The sequence below is a fragment of the Grammomys surdaster genome, unplaced genomic scaffold (assembly GCF_004785775.1).
Source record: "Grammomys surdaster isolate TR1022 unplaced genomic scaffold, NIH_TR_1.0 125877, whole genome shotgun sequence".
NCBI classification, from domain to species: domain Eukaryota; kingdom Metazoa; phylum Chordata; class Mammalia; order Rodentia; family Muridae; genus Grammomys; species Grammomys surdaster.
The window spans coordinates 600,700-623,466 of record NW_021620702.1 but is presented as its reverse complement, the minus strand read 5'-3'; the positions used below and the strand labels follow the sequence as shown (position 1 = coordinate 623,466).

At 48.4% G+C, this 22,767-nt stretch overlaps 2 protein-coding genes across 6 annotated transcripts in view; one reads left to right on the top strand and one right to left on the bottom strand.

Moving 5' to 3' along the window:
* Window positions 1–10,899, bottom strand: part of Kif5a (kinesin family member 5A) — a 34,907-nt gene extending 24,008 nt beyond the window's left edge. The window contains exons 1-2 of one of the 3 annotated variants that reach the window (XM_028752111.1): window positions 10,580–10,708; window positions 7,322–7,324 (exon numbers count right to left, since the gene is read on the bottom strand). In XM_028752111.1, the coding sequence (XP_028607944.1) occupies window positions 7,322–7,324; window positions 10,580–10,708 (132 nt within the window). Of the gene's footprint in view, window positions 1–7,321; window positions 7,325–10,579 lie in introns of all 3 variants that reach the window. The other 2 variants (XM_028752110.1, XM_028752112.1) reach the window with 2 other exon arrangements.
* A 2,897-nt stretch (window positions 10,900–13,796) lies between these two features.
* Dctn2 (dynactin subunit 2) overlaps window positions 13,797–22,767 on the top strand; it is a 15,516-nt gene continuing 6,545 nt past the window's right edge. Inside the window, exons 1-5 of one of the 3 annotated variants that reach the window (XM_028752103.1) lie at window positions 13,797–14,066; window positions 14,931–14,999; window positions 19,899–19,904; window positions 22,312–22,408; window positions 22,586–22,647. In XM_028752103.1, coding sequence (XP_028607936.1) covers window positions 14,031–14,066; window positions 14,931–14,999; window positions 19,899–19,904; window positions 22,312–22,408; window positions 22,586–22,647 — 270 coding nt within the window. In that variant the 5' untranslated portion in view covers window positions 13,797–14,030. Of the gene's footprint in view, window positions 14,067–14,930; window positions 15,000–18,403; window positions 18,589–19,898; window positions 19,905–22,311; window positions 22,409–22,585; window positions 22,648–22,767 lie in introns of those variants that run through there. The other 2 variants (XM_028752105.1, XM_028752104.1) reach the window with 2 other exon arrangements.

The window sequence follows — 22,767 nt, the reverse complement described above, 5'->3', positions numbered from 1 at the left end:
ATACAGTGTGTGCAGGTACTTGATTGTAAGTCTATACAATGTATACATGTGTAAGTCTATACAATGTATACATGTGTAAGTATATACAATGTATACATGTATGCAGACATACATGCAGGCAAAACACCCATACACGTAAAAAATAGCAAAGTTAATGTTTAAACGGGGGACTGGAAATGTACAGTTGATAGAATGTTCCTGGATTTGATCTCTAGCACTGAATAAACTAGATGTGGAAGCTCATGCCTGTAAACCTGGCACCAGGGAGGCAGATGCTGGAGGATCGGAAACCCAGGGCCGTCCTCAGCTCCATAAGGAAGGACTTCAAAGCAAAAGACTGAACCAAAAAGGTCTTCTTTTATAATTAGATCTGGCTTTTGGTTAAAACCAGCTGGAAGTATTTATTTGGTTATTCCATAATCAATGCATCCAAAGCCCAGGAAACAGCTGGGCTGAGAAGTTTGTTTAGAACACCTGCTATAGCAAGGGCAAGACCCTGGGTTTGAGCCCGTCACCAAAAATATTAAGTTACACTTAAAAAGAATAAAGCCAGGAAATGGAATTCACAAAGGAGAAGAGTTAGGGAAGGAGCTCCTTAGTGGGGTGTGGCAAACCGGTTTTAGCAAGTCATCCTGTTCCATTAAGTGCTTAAATATTAATACTCTATACCAAGATTCCGGTGCTGGGGATGTAGTTGGCAGGACACTAGAGTGATAAGAGATGGACAGAAAAAAATGTTCACTCGAGAGGTTTGGATTAAAGAAACCCAGAAGAAAGTTAGACACCAGCAGTGATAGATTGGATAGTGGTCCAGAGATTGTGTAGCCTGCAAGGGACCCTGAGCCCTCATCAGCCTCAGCGCAGAAAGAAAGAAAATGGGATGGGGCCAAGGATGGGAGAGGAAAAAAGATCATATATTTATATATACATATATATATACATATACATATATAATGTATCTACATATCTATATACATATTTGCACATATAAATGTACATATATACACATATACACACACATATATATCCTGCATAGGAAAACATGCTAATAGCAGTTATCCTCCATCAGTATGTTTTTTTTTTAATTTCATGTGATTGTTTTTGGGAGACAAGACCTCACACTGCAGTCCGGGCTAACCATCAACTCACGGGTTAGTCTCCAGAAGGCTGGGACTGTGGTGGGAGCCACCATGCTGCTTTAGTTCTAGGTTTATGGTTGCTGTTTTATTTTGCTTTTTTGTTTTTTTTGTTTTTTTTTTTTTTTTTTTTTGAGACAGGGTTTCTCTGTATAGCTCTGGCTGTCCTGGAACTCACTCTGTAGACCAGGCTAGCCTCGAACTCTCGAACTCAGAAATCCGCCTGCCTCTGCCTCTCAAGTGCTGGGATTAAAGGCGTGCGCCACCACCGCCCGGCTTATTTTGCTTTTTTACTTAAGACTTTTCTACAGTCGTGGTGACCCATGTCTCCTAATTTTGGGATCCTAGTCTTTAAGTCTGAGCTCTCTCTCCAGCCCACTCTGAGCACTCAGGATGGAGGGCCAGCCTGCTCTACAGAGTGAGACACTGTCTAAAAAACAACAATAACATTTTTTTTCCAAAAAATAATAAAACCTTTTTTTTTAAAAAAAAAAATTCAGGCCGGGCAGTGGTGGTGTACACCTTTAATCCCAGCACTTGGGAGGCAGAGGCAGGTGGATTTCTGAGTTTGAGGCCAGCCTGGTCTACAGAGTGAGTTCCAGGACAGCCAGGACTACACAGAGAAACCCTGTCTCGAAAAACCAAAAAAGAAAAAAAAAATTCAGTAAGTAGTTCTGGGTGGCATGGAATTCACTGCAAACCAGGCTGGTCCTGCACTCAAGAGATCTTCCTGCCTCTGCCTCCTGAATGCTGAGGCTAAAGGTGTGTGCCACCACACCCAGCCCAGAAAGTCTGAAGTTGTTTTCTTTTAAGAGATTTATTTGTTAATTTTATGTATATAAGTACACCTTAGCTGACTTCAGACACACCAGAAGAGGGCATCATATGTGAGCCACCATGTGGATGCTAGGTATTGACCTTAGCACCTCTGGAAGAGCAGTCAAGGCTCTTAACCCCTGAGCCATCTCTCCAGCCCCAAGTCTGAAGTTTTCATACAAAGAGATTACTCTCCTTGTTTTGTGACATGTGTGGGGTAGGTGTCAGTGCCCAGAAAAGAAGCCTCCTCCCAGACAACAACTACTCAGGTGCTCATATGCTGGATGAGATGAATTTTATGTGCTGATATGGAAAGATCTCCAAGGCTCAAAGGTAATTTCTCTAAAGCACAAAATAAGATGCATACAAGTATGAAGAACATTTTCTTAATTAGTAATGGGGGAGGGCACAGCCCTTTGTGGGTGGTGTCAGCCTTGGGGTTGTGGGTCTGCACTTTATAAGAAAGCAGGCTGAGCAAATCATGGGAAGTAAGGCAGTTAAGCATCATCCCTCCATGGCCTCTGCATCAGCTGCTGCCTCCAGGTTCCTGCCCTGTGTGAGTTCCCGACCTGACTTCCTCCAGGGATGACCAGTGCTGAGGAAGCATACGCCAAATAAACTCTTTCCTCCTTAACTTGCTTTTGATCATGGTGTTTTATCACAGCAATAGTAACCTTTTCTAAGACAGCATGCATGTACATGTGTGCTTGGTTGTCAATGTATGTAATGTATGGCTGTACTCATGTACGTGATTCTAAGTGAATACAGTGTGTGCATGTACTTGATTGTACGTGTATACAATGTACACATGTGTGTGTGCAGGTACTTGATTGTAAGTGTATGTTTTTGGGAATGTCCATAGAAACCAGTAAGTGATGTTTTTCTGAAAGAAAGAGGCTAAGGAAGAGAAGTTCAAAGAAAGACTACTTCTCATTATAAATTTTATATTATTTGAATTTTGTTACATCTTTCTATAAGACTTATGGATAAATTAGATTAACAACTGTAAAGTGAGCTGGGCAGGGGTGGCACATGCCTTTAATCTTAGCACTCAGGAGGCAGAAACAAGTGGTTCTCTGTGAGTTCCATGCCATAGTCTACAGAGGGATAGTCAGGGATACGCACCCTGTGTGAACAAACAACCCTGTCTTGGACAAACAAACAAACAAACAAACACCAATATTATAAGATGAGCAAGGCATGCTGGTACATATCTATAATCACAGTACTTAGCAGGCTGAAGCAGGAGGACTGTCATAAGCTCAAGGCCTACCTAAGCTACATATCAAGGTTGTTTGAAAAATAAAAATTAAAACAACTGTAAAAAGATAAAAGTTATGTAGAGTATTTAATGGGGCTGTGACTATATCTCAGTGTCAGAATGAGAGCTTCACAAGCCCTGGACTCGAACTGGCACCTTCCAGAAGTATAAGAACGCATATCATTTATGATATAACTTTATAAATTAGCTATACATATGCTGAGAATACATGGAATTCTGGGTCTAGTGGCCCATACCTTTAATCCTAGCACTTCAGGAGGCTGCAGCCTAAGAACTACTGTTAGTTTGAAGCCAACCTGGGCTACAGAGGGAGACCCTGTCTCTAAGAGGGGACTGGGGAGGCAGCAGGATGGCTCATGGGCAAAGACACACACTGTCAAGTTTGATCCCCAGAACCCACACAATAGGTCAGACTGCTTTCTGTAAGTGGTCCTCTGACCTCCTGGATGCCATGGTACACATACATGCCTATACACACACACACTCACAGAATAAATAAATTAAAATGTCATTTAAACGTTTTTAAAGAAAGTAAAAAAAAAATCAAGAACAACAACTCCCCCCAAACCAACAAAAGAACAACAACAGAAACAAACATGAAATAACAATTCTTTTCCTAGAATGGTTAAGTAAGTTTTTTTTTTGCATCTTCTATGTGCTTTTTGTCTTTAACTTTGCCAACAATTAAATGCATTAAGCTTATAATTATATTGTTTCCAATGTTATTTTTTAAAAGTCTACCTTAATTCTCTAACTTTGATCCACATCCATGTTTCTTCCACCCAGTGGCCAGAAACAGAAACACAGCGCGTCTAACTCAGACCAATGATGCCTCGTCTCTCTTCTCCACCAATCATTCCTCACCATGCTGCCTGGCTATCCAGGCAACTAGCCAAAGGGGGATAAATATAACTCTCCAGCCAGCCTGGCCCCTCCCGCACCCCCCGCCCCGGAACACGGGAACCAACACACGCAAATCTACACACACTCGTTCAAAACATTCCCAGTGGTTGGATTCCAGAAAGTGCTGGATGAGTAAAATGGCGGGCGCTCTCCAAATGCTGAAGCTGAAGAGAGCCTTTATCTTTAGCCTAGGCTGGAAAGGAGTGGGCGGGGCTCTCGGGCCGGTGAGGAGGATAAGACACTCAAGACCTAAGAAATGGGTCCATTTACCGTTCTTGTGATCAACCACGACAAATGTTATGATTTCATTACTTCCAATTACTTGCCTGGCCCCTCACTTCCAAATCAACTCCAATTTCTAGCTCATTTTTATTGTTTTGGGTTTTTTTGTTTTGTTTTGTATGTAGCCCAGCAGCCCCATGACCTCAAACACGGTCTTCCTGCCTCCTTCTTAAGTGATGTATCCTAAGATCTTCATCAGCTAACCATGATGGTACATGCCTGTAATCTCAGCACTAGGCAGCTGAGGCAGGGGGATCACCAGGAGTTTGAGGCCAGTCTGAGCTACACATCATTTTTGTCTCGTTGGTATGTTGTGAGGGTTTTTTGTTTTTGTTTGGGGGCAGAGTTTCACTGTGTAGTCCTGACTGGCCTGGAACTCACAGTGATTCACCTGTCTCTGCTCCCAGCGTGCTGAGATTAAAGGCGTATACTATCATACCCTGCTCTGTAGTTATAAAGGAGCTTTGCTGGAAGGAAAGGAAATTAACACAGAGCTGGTAAACACCATTTGTTTGTATCTAACAGGACCTTGCTATAGTCCAGGCCAGCCTGGGACTCACAGTCCTCGCTCCTGCCCAAGTGCTGAAATTAGCACCATGGCAGCCACGCCCTGCTAGAAGGGTACCTCTCTGATGGTTCACTGCTGCCTCTGCCCAGGCTTCTCCTAAAGTTTCAGATCACCACCCAGATCTAGAATTTCCCCAAGTATAACTCCCCTACAAATCCCCAACACCAAGCAGAGTCTGAAACTCAGCGACTTGCTGTGTTTGTTTAATAAACAGATATTGATGAGGAAGAACTACTACAGGCCTAGGGGTTTGGATGAAACCATTAATAAGAGGGCAAAGGGCTTCCAAATTAGAACTTCCAAATTAGACTTGTGCAGAGGCATAATGTATAAAAAATATTTTGTTTACTTTTATTATATGCGTATGAGTGTTTCTTTACATGTATATATGTATGTATGTGTAGCATCTGCATGCCCAGTGCCTGTGGAGACCAGAGAAGGGTAGTTGCTTCCCTGGAACCAGAGTTACAGACAGTTGTGAGTTCCTGACTGAACCCAGGTCTTCTGTTAAGAGCAGCCAGTGCTCTTAACCTCTGAGCCATCTCCTCAGCAATTCCAGCCCCACTTTTTGTTTGTTTGGTTGGTTTGGTTTTTGGTTTTTGGAGACAAGGTTTCTCTGCATAGCCCTGGCTAGCCTCAAACTCAGAGATCTACCTACCTCTACCTACCACATGCAGGGATTAAAGGTGTGCGCCACCACCACCTGGCTTCTTCATCTTCTTTATTAGACATCGTTTCTGTAGAGTCCAAGTTGGCCTCAAAGTTCCATTCCTCCTGCCTTAGCTTCCCGAATGCCAAGATTTACAGGGTGTGCACCACAACGTTCAGCTAACTTTTTAGCTGTCAATCTGTTTATTTGGGGACGCACACCTGCAATGCCACTCAAGAGGCTAAGGCAGGAAGGTGGTCTCAAGCTTGAATGTGAACCACCCTGAACTATGCAGTGAGTTCGAGGCCAGCCAGGGCCGTACAGCAAGAATCTGTCTCAGGAAAGAAAGAAAGAAAGAAAGAAAGAAAGAAAGAAAGAAAGAAAGAACCGGGGCTGGCTAGAAGGCTCAGCAGATAGAGGTGACTGCTGCCAAAATGCCTGACTGCCAGAGTTCCAGTCACAGGACTCACTGGGTGGGAGGAGAGAACTGAACTCCTGCACCTTGTCCTGTGACCTGCACTGGTGTTCTGTGGTATGTGTACCCCACCTCCACTAATTAATTAATTAATGCAATTTTAATGACAGAGGCTGGGAGGTGACCCAGTAAGTAAGAACACTGTTGTGCATGAGAGAGGCGCTGGATAGAATCTCCAGCACCCATATAAAACCTGGGCATGGCTATGTGTGCCTGTAACCTTAGTCTTCGGAGGCAGGGACAGGTGGATCCCAGGGGATCCCAGGCCACAATAGTAACTTCAGACTCAGTAAGAGACTGTTGCAAGGGAACAGGTGGCCAGCAACAGAAAGGACACAGATGTCCTTCTCTGGCCTCTGTATGTAGGGATACGTGCATGCTCACTCTCTCACACACGTGTGAATGCACACACACACACACACACACACACACACACTACGTAGACTCCAACTCCCCAAGCAAAATTTAAAAGCAGAGACAATTTATCATGTGCCTGTTAGCATGGTGCAGTTTAGGCACAGTGTCTTGTGTAATGGGTACAATAATCTAGGAGTTAAGTATTGTTATTATCACTTTATAAAAGAGGAAACCGAGGCTCAGAGTAGTCTGGCAGCTTGCCCATTGTCAAGCACCTATGATATGGTGAGCAGTCTCCAACCCAAGAGGCTCTGACGGCAAACCCATACCCGGAGCGACCAAGGAACAGCAAATGCCTCCTCCTGGTCACAGCTTTGCCTTTGCTTGCTGCATGGTCCCCCTCTCCCCATGCTGTATTTCTCAAAGTGTCTTCAAGTAGAACAAGCCTTTCATCACCCCCTTGTCTACCCTCCACCTCATTGCAGGAGAGGTTCTTCCACGATCCCTTCGGAGGGCCTCCTTCACTCTCCTTCCCCTAGTAACTTTACACCAGCTAATGGCAATGCTTCAGAAGCTGCACGGTGACCTGCTCCGTGGGCAATATCCCGGCAGAGTCTCCCCACCCCAGGGATGCTCTCTTCCAGTCCTGCAAGCTCCGCGCTCCTTCTAGCCTCCTCACAGACTCTCTCCACAGAGTACCACAGCCAGGGTGCCATGCTGTCTTTGAACCCACTCTGTGTTCCCTTCATTCGTGTGTCCACTGGCTCAGGAAAGGCCCCAGGACCCTGTTATGGTTTTGCATCACATGTGCTGACTGATGTTAACGGGGAGTGAAGATCAGGGATCTAGAGACCTGCTCAGTTGTTGAGAAAGCCTTTGGTAAAAACACACCAAGCACCAGGCCCTATTCTATGGTGACATCCTTGCGGGTTGTTGCTATGGTAACGCTTGAGCGACACTAGCCACGGTGAACACTGCTTCAGCTATGCATCTTCCTTTAAGACACTCCCCTCAAAGCTAAAGAGATCCTTACTTTCCCTTCAGGACCCTCGAAGTCACGATGGTAGCACTCAGGAGGCTGAGACAGGAGGATAGACAAAGTGCAGCCTGGAATACATAGAGTTCCGGGCTACGCCAAGGGCATATGGGAAAGTCTGTCTCAAAATCAAAACAGAACAAAACAGGGCCAGAGAGACGGTTCAGTGGGCGAAGGTGCTGCCTGGCATTATTAGTTCAATTTCCAGGACCTACATGGAGGAAGGAGGACACTGATTCCTGAAAGCTGTCCTCTGACCCTCACGGGTGTACTGTGGTGCATGCACACCCACCACGGGGATCATACAAACCCATCATATGACAAAATAAATAAGTGTCATGAGAAAAAAAATCCGGGCACAGATAGTGCACACCTTTAATCCCACCACTTGGGAAGCAGAGGCAGGTATATCTCTGTGAGTTCAAGGCTAGCCTGGTCTACAGAGTGAGTTCCAGGACAGCCAGGGCTATACAGAGAAAACCGTGTCTCAAAACACCCAAAAGCAGAATTCACTTATCTTTTGGGAGACCTGAGGGAAGAAGCTTTGGACAACTGAAAAGGGGTGGGGTATGGGGGGGGAGATGACTTTGATTGACTCCTTGCTGCCCCCTCCCCCACATCTGGCATGGATGCAGTGGTCCAGGCTGGAAGAAAGATGAGGAAAGCCAGAGAGACACATGTGCCCTGTGAAAAACATCAGACCCGATTCTAAGTGTAAAAGAGCAAGACAACAGCTCACACACACTGTGTCCCACCAGCCTTCTACTATGATAAAAGCTGATTTGACTTTGTCAAATCCCACCCCTTAGCCTCCAGAGAGAAACAGATCTACAGAGATGTCTCTCCATCTTCCTGTCCTACCCTCTGCAAGCCGAATGCAGCCCAGGAACTGAGGGGTCTCTGAAGCCTAGAGCGACTGCAAGGCTGTGCAGAGAAGGGAGCCCGTCACAGGAGGGAGCACATCACAGGAGGGAGCACATCACAGGAGGGAGCAGGGCTGCTGGCTCTGGGGAGTTATCCTCTCCTACTCAACCCCAGCTCATCCTCCCTCGGCTTCTAACACTCCTCAGCCGGCAGTTCCCCGAGCTGGCTCCCAGAGAGAGCTGGAGTAGAAAACAAGGGAGAGGCGGGCAGGAGTTCCATCCTTCAGCTGAGTGAAGAATGAACATCCAGAATGCAGGCAGCTCTGAGGATGATGCCTGAGACAAAATGGCCCCTGTAAGAACTAACATCCGGAGTAAGAGACTAACAGGAGGCCTTGGGCAAGGCAACATACAGACTGAGTTATAGCCCTGCAAGGACATGCAGGACAGAGAAAAGGAGACCAGCTATGGAGCAGAGACAGAAACTGAGTTTCCAGGGAGTCATGGACTTCACCCTCCGCCACCCCTTTGCTTGGTGTCTCCCCAGACAGGACCTATCCCACACCAGGATGGCCCACAGAGCCTAAAGGAGTCCTTCTTCATCTAGTGGATAAATCTGGAACAAGGAAGTTAGCTTTAAAGTAGACCCTAGCGGATTTGGCTACCTCCTCCTGGTTTTCAGCCTTCATAACTTAAGGGGGCCTCAAGTTACAAATTCTCCACTTAAAGCCAGCCAGCCGGGTTACTCAGAGAGAGGAGGGGTCCCTGGGGTTGTTGGGGACTTTATTTTAACCTGGCCACACTGACCAAACAGCAAAGCCTAGGGTCCCTGCTGTGGCAAATGGACACACATGATGAAAGCACCCACAGAGTCCACTCTGTGAGATTCTGACAGGCTTCGGGTAGGAGCTTGGAGCTTCTCCTAGACAGGTTTACTTTGCCTAACTCAGAAGGTCCAGGTGTCTCCTTTCTAGTTGCTTTAGGCTGAGCACTGTGGACCAAGGCACTCAAGAATCACCCTGACCTTGAGGTCTGCCCTCATAGCTGCTCCTCCCTTCTGATGCCAACAGTGATTTCTTGGCTTAGTATCCCCAAAGTCCTACAGACCCAAACCCCAAATCTTCTTACCCTGAAGGCCCTTAACACTCATAAGAAAGGTGGAAGGGCGAGACTGAGCGGCCCTTTAGGTTAACTGTCTGGAACAGAAATCTGGGGAGGTGGGGTGACATGAAGGAAAAACATGTGGGTTTTGGAGTCACAGACTCGAGTTCACTTCTGTAGACTAGCGGGATCTACGGATTCTCAGCATGACCTTGAGAAAGTCATTCGACTTTCTTGGACCTCAATCTTCTCGTCTGAAAAATGGAACCATGAACACTACTTACTGCAATCTTGAGAACTCAGTCCTAAGCACAGAACACCAAGTACACAGAAAGTATTGATTTGCCTGAAGATCTCCTGGGGGAGGGCTGCCATGACGAGGTATCACTCAACTACTACATTGTATTGAATCTTCAAGTCTGAGATGAATAAACAAACTCAGGATTTGGGCACTTTGACTTGGGAGGGCTTAGGATCTGAAATTCTCTTGATGGTATACTCGGGATAGAAAGGTACACAGGCCCTTAGTATTCTAGAGGCTAACTCTCCAATTGGGTGTGGCATCCATGTATTGATTTCCCAGAAAACCCTTCACCAGATTTGTGCTCCCTCCCCCCAACTCCAGGCAGTAACTACTTGAGGTGATGATGAAAGACTGGCCCTAGAACCCACTCCTACTCATTCCTCCACAGAGACCCTAGACTTCTCATTTCCGATCTAGCCCATCCACTAACCTTCCCCTCCCTTCACAGAGGTTAGGGTAGAGATGAGAGCCAATAACAAAGGGGAAACGCGCTTTCTCTAGGGGGGAGGGAAAACATCACAAAGGCAGGGAACTGGCTCTAAGGGGTGGGAACATTGCAAAAGAGTATCAAAGACAAGTTGGGGCTCCTGATGACAGGGAAGGAGCCCCCTCCCACTCTGCAGAGACTTGGCTGCAGGCCTAGGCAGGCCACACCCAGCCATCCTGATGCAGGGGAGAGGAGGGGCTGCGGCGATGGAGGCTGAGCATCCCGGAGCCGCCGCAGGATGACAGGCAGAGGGGTCTTGGAGGTGAAAAGATTTTTGCACCCCTCCCTCTCCTCTAATTTCCTTCGGTTGTAGCACTCACCCCAATAATGACGCTGTCGTCCCCTTGGAAAATGGGGATGAACTTGTCCCCCCGCAGAATCTCGGCCTGGTTCAGGGGCCGAAATCGGCAAAGCACCTTGATGCTGCATTCGTTGTTGGTCTCCGCCATGGTGGTCGACGACGAGGGGCTAGGGCGAGTCTCCGGCTGCAAGGGTAGCGTGTGCTCCGGAGGAAGGGAGCGCTGGGCTGGGGTCGAGGCGGAGGACAGGTGCTCTGTCGCTGGGGCCAAGGGAGTAGCTGGGACGCCCTGGCGAAGATGCGCTCTCGGTGTCCTGCGGCACTGGATGCGGGCGACCTGGGCGTCTGGTCCTCTCGCCGCGCTGTGCCTCTCCGCCCCTCGCGCTGCAGCCGCGCTGCGGGCCTGGGCGGGGCGCGCAGGAGCCGCGGGGGCGGGGTTTCCTTCGCAGGGGGTGATCCTCCGGACAGCGACCACCCAAGGGTGGAGTTTAGCTTCCCCTCACCTGGTTCCTCGATCTGGAGGCTCGCGAATAACCTTGTCCTCACCCCTTCCCCACACAGCTCACTTCGCTACACACGACCTGTCTTTCCTCCTCAGACTCCACCTACAGGGATGGATAAGGGGACTAAGGTGGGCCTGTCGCCTGCCTGGAAAGAGCACCCACGGGCCTTCCATTCTCTTTATTCCAGAACACCCCCCCAAAAAAATTACACCCCTCTTTTCATATTTAAATCCTCCTTCTCCCGGCCTCTTTCCGCTCCTCAGATGTACAATGAGCTAGTCAGCTTTCATGGGTGTGCATCTACAGAAGTGATATCTAGGTCCCATGCCATGGAGAAGAGATAGTCAGGTCTAGCCTACTCCCCTCCTTTTCTTCACAGAAAGCACTACCTTCTGGTGATAATCAGGTCCCCCAAATAGAGGGAAAGACAAGCTATCTTCTAGCCATCAGCATTCAGGGACAGATGAGTTCTCAAGAAAGCCTCCGAGGTTGGGGTGGGATATGGGTAGACAGGAACAGCTATTGCAGGAGACCAAGAGTGTAACAGCCTGAGGAAAGGAACAAGGGGCCAGAGGTCAGGTTGTGAGGAGCTTCCAGGGCAAACAGCTACCTTTGGGTCTCAGATCATTCAGTGTCTCTGTGTGTTTACTACCCTAGTTACCTTTGGACAGAGTCCTCATTCTTTTATTCTCCAAATTTCCACATCAGAAGAAAAAAAAAGGAAAGAAAGAAAGAAAGAAAAGAGATGAGGACAAAGAGCCAAGCCCATAGAGTTCTTGTCCAGTCTCCCTCCGCAGCCCAGAGCAGGAACACCCAGAGCTGGTCAAATTGATTTTGCTCAATGTCACAGCCTCTGCTTGTCAACAGAGAGCTAGGCTGCAGGGCTTGAGGTTTTAGCCAAGGGGAAGATGGGGTGATGGGAGAAGATAGAAGGGGGTGGAGGCCATGGCTCAGAAACTGACCAGTGTCTAGGGTCAGTTAGCGACTATGAGGCAAGAGTGAGAGGGTAATGGGCTAGACAAACAAGCCCTAACCAGCCAGATAACAGCTGAGCTGAGTCTTCAACAGTCACACCCCTTGACTGTCAAGGGAACCGACAGAAAGGAGCCCAATACATGACCTGGGGATAATGGCTACAGAGGCTTGGGCAGAAGCCAGGAATGAGAATGGCGAGTTCCTAACTCAGGAACGCTACCCTTGATTGTTTGGCACTATTTCTGAAGGTTGCAGCATCTTGCAAACTCAGGAAATATGCCAAAGTCCAGCCTCTAGAGGCAAGAAGATAGGTATCCTTAGTGGCTTCAAAATGACTGTCCGTAGAGGGAGGGGCTCTTATACATAGGCTCTCCTGTTCTTGCAGTCTTCCTACCTCAGCCTCGAAAGTCCTGGGAATATATGATGTGGGCACCATCATGTCTGGCTTGAGAACTTCCTTTTATCCTGAGTGTGTCTTTTCATGTCTCTACTAGCACATAGTAGGTTTTCTATTTGTTTCCCACCTCCCATCCCACCCTCAAATCCCCCTCCTCTTTCTCCTCTTCTGTCCTTGTTTTGAGACAGCTGGAGCTACACAGAGATTCTGGGACTCACTAGATCAGGCCTCACTCAGCCTTTTCTTCTGTTTTAAAAATGGGTCAGTGAGATGGCTCAGCAGGCGAAGGGGCTTGCCACACACCTGAGTCTGATCTGCAGGACCCCCATGGTGGGAAGATGATGGTGGGTTGTCTGCTGATCTCCACACTCGTGTGTGCGCACACACAACACACACAAAGAAACAAATTATTAAATTAAATTAAATTGGGGTATCTATTCTTATGCACCGACATGGTAAAGTAAGAAGATTAACTATCTTTCTCCAGAAAGATTTATTGTTGACTTTGACACAAAGCTACTATATGCAAGGTCCTGTTATTATATGCATATCAGAAATATAATAAGAAGCATGCTTTGCCAGGTGGTGGTGGCGCACGCCTTTAATCCCACCACTTGAAAGGCAGAGGCAGGCGGATTTCTGAGTTCGAGGCCAGCCTGGTCTACAGAGTGAGTTCCAGTACAGCCAGGACTACACAGAGAAACCCTGTCTCGAAAAAAACAAAAAGAAGAAGAAGAAGAAGAAGAAGAAGAAGAAGAAGAAGAAGAAGAAGAAGCATGCTTATACTAACAATTGTTTGTTGTTTACCTGAAATTAATTTTTAAAAATTTATTTATTTATTTAATGTGTATGGGTGTTTTGTCTGCATGTATGTCTGTGTACCACGTGTGTGTCTGGTGCCTCAGAGACCAGAAGAGGGCACCTGATACTCGAGTTATAAATGGTTGAGGGCCACTATCTGGATACTGGTGATAGAACCCAAGTCCTCTGCAAGAGGACTGTGCTCTTAACCCCTGAGTCATCTCTCCAGCTCCTGAAATTAAAATTTAACTAGGGACCCTCTATTTTATCCAGAAGCCCTAACCTGAAAAGACAGCCTCACTTTTCTATTTTTTTTTTTTTACATTTTTACTAAATCTTGCTGTTGTTCACAACGTGGCGAGCTGTGTGGTTTCATCTAGCCAATCTCTAGGTTTCCTAAGGCAGGGATTATGAAACTCCTTTCATAGATTGTTAAAAAAAGAAAGGAGACAAACTGTATGCAATAGCTCGCTAACGTTGTTATTGTCGCTCCCAGCCCAAGCCCCAGAAGATCAGGACTACATATCCCACAATGCTAGGCGACGTCTCCTCGCCATTACCTCATTCCCCGTCGCTCTCACCAATCCCAGCCTGTCCAGGGGTGTGGTTGCCGGCTGTCCTCGCGACTTTTGCCGTCTCCCTCCTGCCAGCCTGCTCCTGTCGCGAGACTTCCTGCTCCTCCGCCGCTCCCCTTATCGTCGCCTTAGCCGGGGACCCGGACCCAGCCTCTCCCCCACCCGGTCACCGGCCCCGGCTCCTCCGAGGCCTCGGTCCCCCAGCCCCGCCTCGCCGCCGCCATGGCGGACCCTAAATACGCCGATCTCCCCGGCATTGTGAGTACAGGGCCGGGCCCGGCTCCCCAGACCGCGCCCCCGACCTCCCGAGGACCCCCAACAGAAATCAGCCCGCGACCCCCTCCCGCGGGCAGCCCCTTCGCCCCAAAGGTTCCCGCCGCTCGCCCTTCGATGGCCGCAGCACCTTCTGGACTCCAGACCCGACTGGGCCGGGGCCGTTGGACCGCGTCGGGCCCCCTTTCTGGCAGTAGCCGGTTTTTCCGCCCAGAAATCGCCTCCGGGCGCTTACCACTTGTGCCCGAGTGTTTGTACCGTCCATGTCAACAGTGCCCTTGTCGCCCCAAATTTCCCGATTGCCCGCCCCCGCATCCTTACTCCAGCCATACTCACCAGGCCACTTGATGGCCTTCATCTTGACAGGGAAGAGGTTACTGTTGCAGAAACCTTGTGCCAGTGGGCAGCTCTGCATTGAGAGCACCTGTGTGTTTGCTCCTCATGCACAAGCCGGCATGTACCCTCCGTTTGTGCTGCCCTCTCTGCATCCTCAGGGTTGGGGGGTTGGCACACAGGACCTTGAAAACTAAGGTCCTGAGTCACTCTCAATCCTTGTACAGCGATGTGCAGGGCCTAACTCAAGGAACCCTCACCAGATTAGGACAAAATAATTCCCAAGGAAGGACTGGCCTCTCAGCCATGTTCAGGGTAACATCTTTCACACTGGACATTTTATCTCGGGTCCTAGTTTGTACCTATGGTCATCCCACTGAGAGAAGGGAACCGATATACAGTTAACGGGGGAGGTGGAGGTCAGATCCTTGAATTAAAGTCTGGTTTTCCAGTACCTTGTTCAAAAGAAATGACTGCTGGGTAATGAGTCTGGGTGGTCACCGCTTCTCCCTGCAGGCCAGGAACGAGCCAGATGTTTATGAAACCAGCGACCTACCTGAGGATGATCAAGCAGAGTTTGATGCGGTAAGACTATGTGCTACCTCAGGATCCCCCTGGACTCTGACCTTTCTCCCCAGATACAGGTCCCTTTCCTTCTCTGGCAAGCCACAACAATAAGTGGGTATGCCAACCCCAGCCTGGGTGGTATGTAGGTTTCAGGGCTTTCAAAGGCCTTGTTCTGGCAGCCACCAATGAACATTGCCAGAAAGGAGAGTCCAGCCAGTGAGGTTACAACTAACAAGACATATAAAACCCAAGTCTTATTAAATATAGTTGAGATATCTCAAAGCAGTTACATTCTGACTAGTGATTAGTTAGGCCCCTGGGTTCTAATCCATGTGTTGAATTATAAAGCTTGAACATAATAAATTGTTTAAGGTTGGAGTAGACCTTTTTTATTTTATAAGATATTTTACTCATTAAAGTCTCATTAGTATTTAGGAAGAACTTGAATTTGAACTGTAGTAGACATTAGGGAAGGTGTAAGCAAATAACTTGGAAACATCAGAAAAATAACATGCCTGGTCAGTCCAAGATAATTTTGAGGAATAACATAAATATTGTAATCAAGAGATGATGGTAATATATTAAGTCTGTTCTGTGTGCTCTAAGGAGTCCGAGGGAGGTGGGGGTGGGGCAACAAACTTTAACCAGGAATTTATTATTACTTAAAAGAATATGTTCATTCTGCTTTGATTTTTGCCCAGTGCAGAGGAAGAGATGCCCTAAGGACCCCTTTATGTGACAGTTAGGATGTATACAGGAAACACAGGAGTTAGGGTACATGTAGGTGACATAAGAAAAACCCCAAAGTGAGTGAACAGAGATGAGTGCAGTGCTGTGGGTACAGAGGCCCAGCAATGGCCTGTATAGACTGTGTTCAATTATTTCCAAAGCAATCGATGCTATGAGATCTCAGTGGAGGCGTGGCCAGAGTCATGGGGACATTGTCAGCAGGCCCAGTCTGTGTGTCTGTCAGTCCTGTGGCCATGTCTGTGGGGCTGGTTAGTTCTGGGGAATGTTGGCTGCTGCCTTACACTGGCTTGGCTTGGCGTGCTCACTTATTCCTTATCTCCTCCCATGTGGAAGCGCTTCCTACGCTGTGAGGATAACTTCCTGTCCCTCCTCTCAACAGTGTGCTCCTTGTGGCTTCTGTATTTGCTGGCATGCCAGTCTGCCGATCCCTCTTCCCCAAGCTTAAGTATCTGGAGATAATGCAGATGGCATCATTGCCCAAGTACCTGAGTGTGACGTTGTCACTCCAAGAGGTGTCTCAGTTAACTCTGTCCTCAGAGCGGGAGAGTATAAAACTCAGAGCTGGCTCAGAACCTCTGCGTATAAAATAGCAAGCTTGCAGAGAGAGAATAAGGCTGTCCTCTAGTCACTGTGATGCAGACGGATAGTATCGCTGCATCCCTGTAGACGCAGGTGATTGCACCCCCTCTCATCAGCCTGTGAGAGAGGAGTGTATGTGGAGACCTTCAGCGCTTCCGGAGCCCTGAGAGCTGAGTTACTTCCTGATGTCAGCTAATGTCTCTGGCCCCTACATGTCCCTGTGGGCCTTAGGAAGGCCGCGTTCGGGAAGTCAGCTGCATAGCGGCTCTACTGCTGCCCATAATGCTGACGTAAATGTGCAGCTTGAGGGCCATCGCTAACCCAGAAACACTGCGGCTCTGAGGCCTGGATGCCGGCTGGGAACCTGTCCACTTTCATCTGCCACTGAACCATGAGGTCTTCAGTCTATGCTGGGACCTCCAGATTGTTTTTAACTTTGTTTTCAAATTAAGTCATAAAAATAAACTGTTTAAGGCTGTGTAGAGAAAAAGTCCCCCACCTCTGCCTGCCCCTCGGTTCTCCTCCCTGGGGACAACCAATATGGCCAAATTGTAAAAAATTTTAGGGGTCTGCAAATGTTAATTTATTTTTTATTTTATTTTTGAAACAGGCTTTTGTTGTATTGCCCTGTCTGGCCTAGAACTCCCTATGTAGTTTTATGTAGCACAGGCTGGCCAAGTGCTAGGATTAAAGACATTTGCCACCACACCAGGTGTTAATCTAAAGGAATATCAAGTCGAATGGCCCAATGGCCTTACAGTGTCTTTAACCTTCCTCTGATTTCTCAACTGCCAAGAGAATAAAAAAGACCTTAATTGCTAGTTTAACTTAGACATTAAAGTACTATGATGCCCATAATGAGAAAGGTGGGACAGGAAAGAAGTAGATTTGGTTTGTTTTTTCCAAATGACCCCAATTTTTCTTCTATTTCTTTAAAACAATTTTACCAGGAAGTAAAGTATTTTACTACAGGAATGGGCTGTAAAACAGCAGGGACTAGCAGCTCTTCCCTTCACAGTATGGGAAGATCTGCATCTCAGCCACACCCTTGTTGGCTGAGACAATGGCTTCTCAGAGTGGCCTCTTTGGAAAACTACCTCCCGAAGCAAGTGCCCTCCCAGGCCCACAGCCTGGCCTGGGTCCTGAAAGCACTCTGCTCATGGCTTAAGCACAGAAAATTAAGGATGCCTCAGAGGAACTAGACTCAGCCTCTCCCTCCCTGTGTGATGTAGCTATTCCCGAGGCCACAGAGAAAAGAGGTTTCTGAATCTACTTGGTGCCCCCCCACACCCCCTACTGAGGCATGCCTGCCCCTGCCCAATATTAGACAAGTGTCTGAGATTTCTTCCCTCACAGTTTAGAATACCAGGTATCACAAAGTGAGTTGACTGTGTTCATTGACTGTTGCTGCACCTTACTTACCGGAGTTTTTCCTAATGCTTCCCCCATCCTCCCTCCTCACCACCCTGCCTGGACACTAGTTTGCACAAGTAAGGCCATTCAATGCTTCTTCTCTGCATGTTTGTTCATTTGCCATCTTGCATGCAATGCTCTGCCACTTTGCAATTGTTGTAGCTAATTGTTTCAAATTCCAGCAAGTCCCTTTTTGGGCCTTGCTGGCCTTATGTTTAAAGATCGTTTAATCAAAGTTTAGAAACACAACTGTGATGCACGAATCATTGTGAATCATTGTCTCTTCACCTTGTGAGGTCTGCAGAATAAAACTGAAACGAAAGAGTGAGTCAAAATGTGGAAACCTTTAAACGTAAGGGTGTAGGCTTGGAAGAATTTGCCAGAAGAAATTTTTATGAGCTGGCCTTCAGCCATTGTAGACAAGGGTGGAAGCAAAGGGGAAAGCCAGACCCCTGCTCCCACTTCCTCCCTGTTTGTTGATTATTGATGAGAAAGACTCATTTTGATATTCTCCGATGCTAAGCCTTGGCGAGAAGCCTGACAGGAGAAGGCGCTCTATGCGGTTTTAGGATAGTAGCTTGGGTTATCTGTGCTTCCTGAGTCTTTCTGTGTGTTCCTTTTTGAGAAACGATGGGTTGTCAGCGTGATGCTGGCCCGTCCTAGACAGTTTTATTCTACAGCTCTCTCCATGTTCCTGTCACCATGGTTCTGAAGTCCCCCTGGCTGAAGTATTGCGTAGAGCCTGAACAGCCTCAGCAGAGTGGCCGCCGTCCCTCTCTGATTTAGAACCTCAGGTCTGGTTCTCTGAGACACGGCCAATTAGCCAAACAACCATTAAAGAGAGGGAGTGGGAGCCATGGTCCAGGTAAGCTGGATGCAGATAAGAGCACTTAGACTTTTCTGATTTCCTGTTGTATATCAAATCCCTATGATAACTGTGTCTACTCCATTAGGAGTTATGTCCCGCACCGCATCATCCCTCAGCCTCCTCAAAGATAGACTTGCTATATACAGTGCACACCACTGCTCAGCACTGTTCTGGTTTTTGCTGGATTGCTTTGGTTTTTGTCCCTTCTCTCTTGGTTTGAACTTCACTCAACGGTCCATGGTCTCCCTCTTCTTGAGTTTTTCCCAAGCTGCTTTAAGCTCGGTGAGAGCGAGACAGAAACAAGTACAGTACCTCTGTTTCTCTTGTGGTTTTCATGTGTGTCCCTGTGGGTGCTTATGCCCACTGTGTACAGGGACATCGTCGGACCCTGGAGTCATTGAACGAGGGTAAAAGAGGCTAAAATAGATGGAGCTGCAACTGGGTTGGATGAACTGTTAGGAAGGACATGCACGTTTGTCCCTCACATGGGTTTTCTCACATACAGTGTCAATCAGGCCCCTTTCCACCCATCCGTCAACAGCTAGAGAGGCAGGGCACACAGTTGGAGTTCCCTCCTAGAGTAGCGAGCCCACCAGTCTTGCTTGGAAATAAGAGCCGTGTCTCCGTGGCCTGCTCTGAAGTAAGACTTGTTTGAAGTACACCCATGTTCTGCTCTGCGAGCCTTGGGAAGCATGTTCTGCCCATAGGCTAGTGCCGCAGATCTCGGGGTCCTGGGCTCCTGTGCTGTTGGGTAGTAGCAGAGGCTTCCTTCATCATCCAGAGCTGCAGCAGAGATTTACCAACCACTCAACTGGAGAGTCCAGACGCTAGCTATGTGACTACTAAGGGAGACCCTGCCTTGAAAACTGTGGGCCCTCCCTCGGTCAGTGTCAGGACCCAGAGTCTCCACCTTCTCTGCCTCACATCCTGCCATTTCTGTAGCTTCCCCTCACCTGAGCCTTCTCTTCCTGCACTTCCTGTTCTGCACCAGCTTGTAACAGCTAACTCCTCATGTCCAGCACTCCCCCACGGCTGCTGCTAAATGCAAAGCTCCACGGCACTAGAGAGGAAAGGGTCTCGAGGTCTTCCTTCTCTTGGGGCAGATTCTGACCTCAGCTAGAATTCTTGGCCCCCACATTTTGCTAGACTTCCCTGGGGCCCTGTGGTGCAGTGTTTGAAGACTCATGTAGTGCATGTGACAATTTGCTAATAACAATTTTGTCTTTTTTTTTTCCCTCCCTCATCCCTCTTCCCCACACCCTTTCCTTTTTAACTCTTGATTTTCTCACCTCTGGGGAAACCACAAGGAGCTGGTAAGAAGCCCATCCTTCTGTCTGCTTTTTAACGGGGTGTGCTGTGGTGGACAGTTGTTCTCTATCCTTTCGTCTGTACTAAACCTTTGCCGTCCTAGTCAGTCCCACACTCAGCCCCTCCCCCATCTCACAGGACCCTGCAGTGGCATGGCAGGTCTTTGCGAGGCTGGTGGACTGGGCACCATCTGGAGACCAGCATGTGCTCCTCTCCTGACCCTCCTAGGCCACTCTCAGAGGTGCTGAGAAGCCATCAGCACTGGGCTGCCCTCTGGGCCAAGCCTTACTTCTACAGCAACTGCTGAGAACCACTGAGCCAGCCAGCCTCTCCTCAGTGCTGGCCGTTGTGTTCCCAGCTTTCCCTACGTAAGAACAGCAATCAGGAATAGGCTGTCCCTCACAGAGCGCCGTAAGGGCTTATGTGTGTGGCTGTGATTTGATTTTCCTTTCTCTTTAGGCTGTGCCCCATGCCTTTTCCTTTCCTTTTCTTTTTTCTTTTGTGTGTTTGTGGTACCAGAGGTCCAGTTCGGGCACAAGCCTGCGAGGTCAGTACTGCAGCACCAAGTGACAGTCAGCCTTTGTCCCTCTTTTGCTTTTCTTTTTAAAAAATGGATCCCACTATATAGACTACCTTGACCTGGAACTCAAAGTAACCCAGCCTGCTTCTACCTCCTGGGTGAACTTTTTGTTGTTGTTGTTTGTTTGTTTGTTTGTTTGTTTGTTTGTTGAGTTGGAGCTTGTCTTATGACCCTAGCTGGGGCCTGGAACTCAAGGCGAGCTGGCTCCAGACTTGCAATGAGCCTGCCAAATAGTGGAATTACAGTGTGAGCCACTAGGCCCAGCTTGCTGTACCATTCTCTAGTCTAACTGGGATTTGAGTCATCCTGGGTGCTGAGATTGCAAGCACGTGCCACCATGCTTGTCTGAAAAGGGACCTCTGCCTTGCTGACTTTTATGGAGAGAAACCATGTTTCCAGGAGCCACCACGTAGACGGTGCTTGCCTGTCTGGAGCTGGTATCCTTAGTTTAGAGATCAGAAACCACACAGCTACTTGGCAAGTGGGGCCTTCCCGTGGAAAGGGGGGATTCAGATGTCTCTTCTCTCCAGGACCTGCACTGGGCCACCAGGCCCTTTTCTTGTCCCTCTGCCAAGCAGCCGCCTGAAGAGGAGAGAGAAGCTACTGCTTTGTTCTCCCTTCTCCCCTGTCCTCAGTGTGAGGCTGCCTCCCACCAGGTTCCTCCTGGGACTCAGTGCAGAGGGAAGGATGGAGCCTCCTTGTAGCCATTGTGCTCTCCTGTCCTGGTTCTCCTCCTGCTTCCCACATACCCACACAGGCAGAGGTTAGCTCAGCACCAAAGAGATGGGCCCAGGCCTGTTCTTTTTTTCTCAAGGAAGGCAGGGAGGCAGGCAGGCAGGCAGGCAGGCAGGCAGGCTGGCAGGTTGGCTTTTCTAAGGGGCTGTAATGTGCAACAACCCGACCGACCAAGCGTCGTTTCCTAGATTCAGGGAGATATCAGCCCCTAGCAACAGTGCTCCTAGGTGCCTCCCCTCCATCTGCGTCGTGGTGGCCTTCCCTGCGTAGAAGAGGGACATTCTGTTGTGATGTAATTATTGAAGAGCTTGTTGCTGTGTAAGAAGGAACCTCAGCCTCAGGTCTATCCCTGTCTGCGTGTGCCCAACTTGAATGTTTGGGTGCAGCAGAGGGGTCTAGTAACAGGCCACATGCCACAGAGGGCTATATGTACGGCTCTTGCCTAAGGTGCTCCCTGGGATATTTGTAAGGTGTCCCTTTAAAAACAACCCTCTGAGCCTTTGCTGCTCCTCCGTATCCTCCGAGCTGTCTGGCCCCACAATAGCCCAGAAACCAGGCTTCTAAGCACACCCTCTGCCAACAGTCCTCTTACATCTGCGAGTTAGTATCTTACCTTCCTCAAGATTAAACCTGCCATGTTACACTGAGAATGCTGCTCTTGCCTTCCTTCTTCCCGTCCAGCAAGGATGGGAAGTCAGCTCTAAATGGATTTGTTCAGCCAGGAAAGAAGATTTACTTTTGGGAGGGGGAAGTTAGGAGAGGTCAAGTTTGTTTCTTGCCATGAGTGCATGGTGTGTGCCAGATAACTGGGAGGGGTTGAGGGAGGGGAGGCTTATGTACAGAGTGGGTGGGGGAGGTTACCCTGCCTCTGTTCCTAGCTAAATCAGGGTGTTAATATTTATTCTACCAAGGCTCCAGCTTTACCAGGAAGCTTCTCTCTCCCAGACTGAGCCTAGGTGGGCAGCTTGGAATGGAACCCCCCTTCTTTTCCCTTGGGAAAATAGGGTGCATTGTCTTAGTAGTTTAGAGGCTTTATGGGATAGAAGTGCTAAGGTGGAAATGGGGCTGCCCCTGGGCTGAACCCCCTGTCCCTTCAGGAGGAGCTGAGCAGCACAAGTGTGGAACACATCATCGTCAACCCCAATGCTGCCTATGACAAGTTCAAGGACAAGAGAGTGGGGACGAAGGGGCTTGGTGAGCCGGGGCTGGGGGCCGGGGCTGGGGCTTCTAGAGCGTGAGCATGCTGCCTGAGCTCTGAGGATCCGCTTCCTTGTGGAGTGGAGCCTTCTGGGAACAGCCCACACAGTCACCTAGGTCTGGGGCTGCACTGGGCCTAGACCAGCCCACTCAGTAGTCTTCTTCTCTTGGCAGATTTCTCAGATCGCATTGGAAAGACCAAGAGGACAGGATATGAATCTGGAGACTATGAAATGGTTTGTTGTATGATTAGCATGGGCAGTGAGCCCATGCAGGGGGGAGTGAGCTGTGTTAAGTTTTGAGCTTTGTTTCTTTTTTTGTTTGAATTCTCTCTCCCTCTCCCTCTCCCTCTCCCT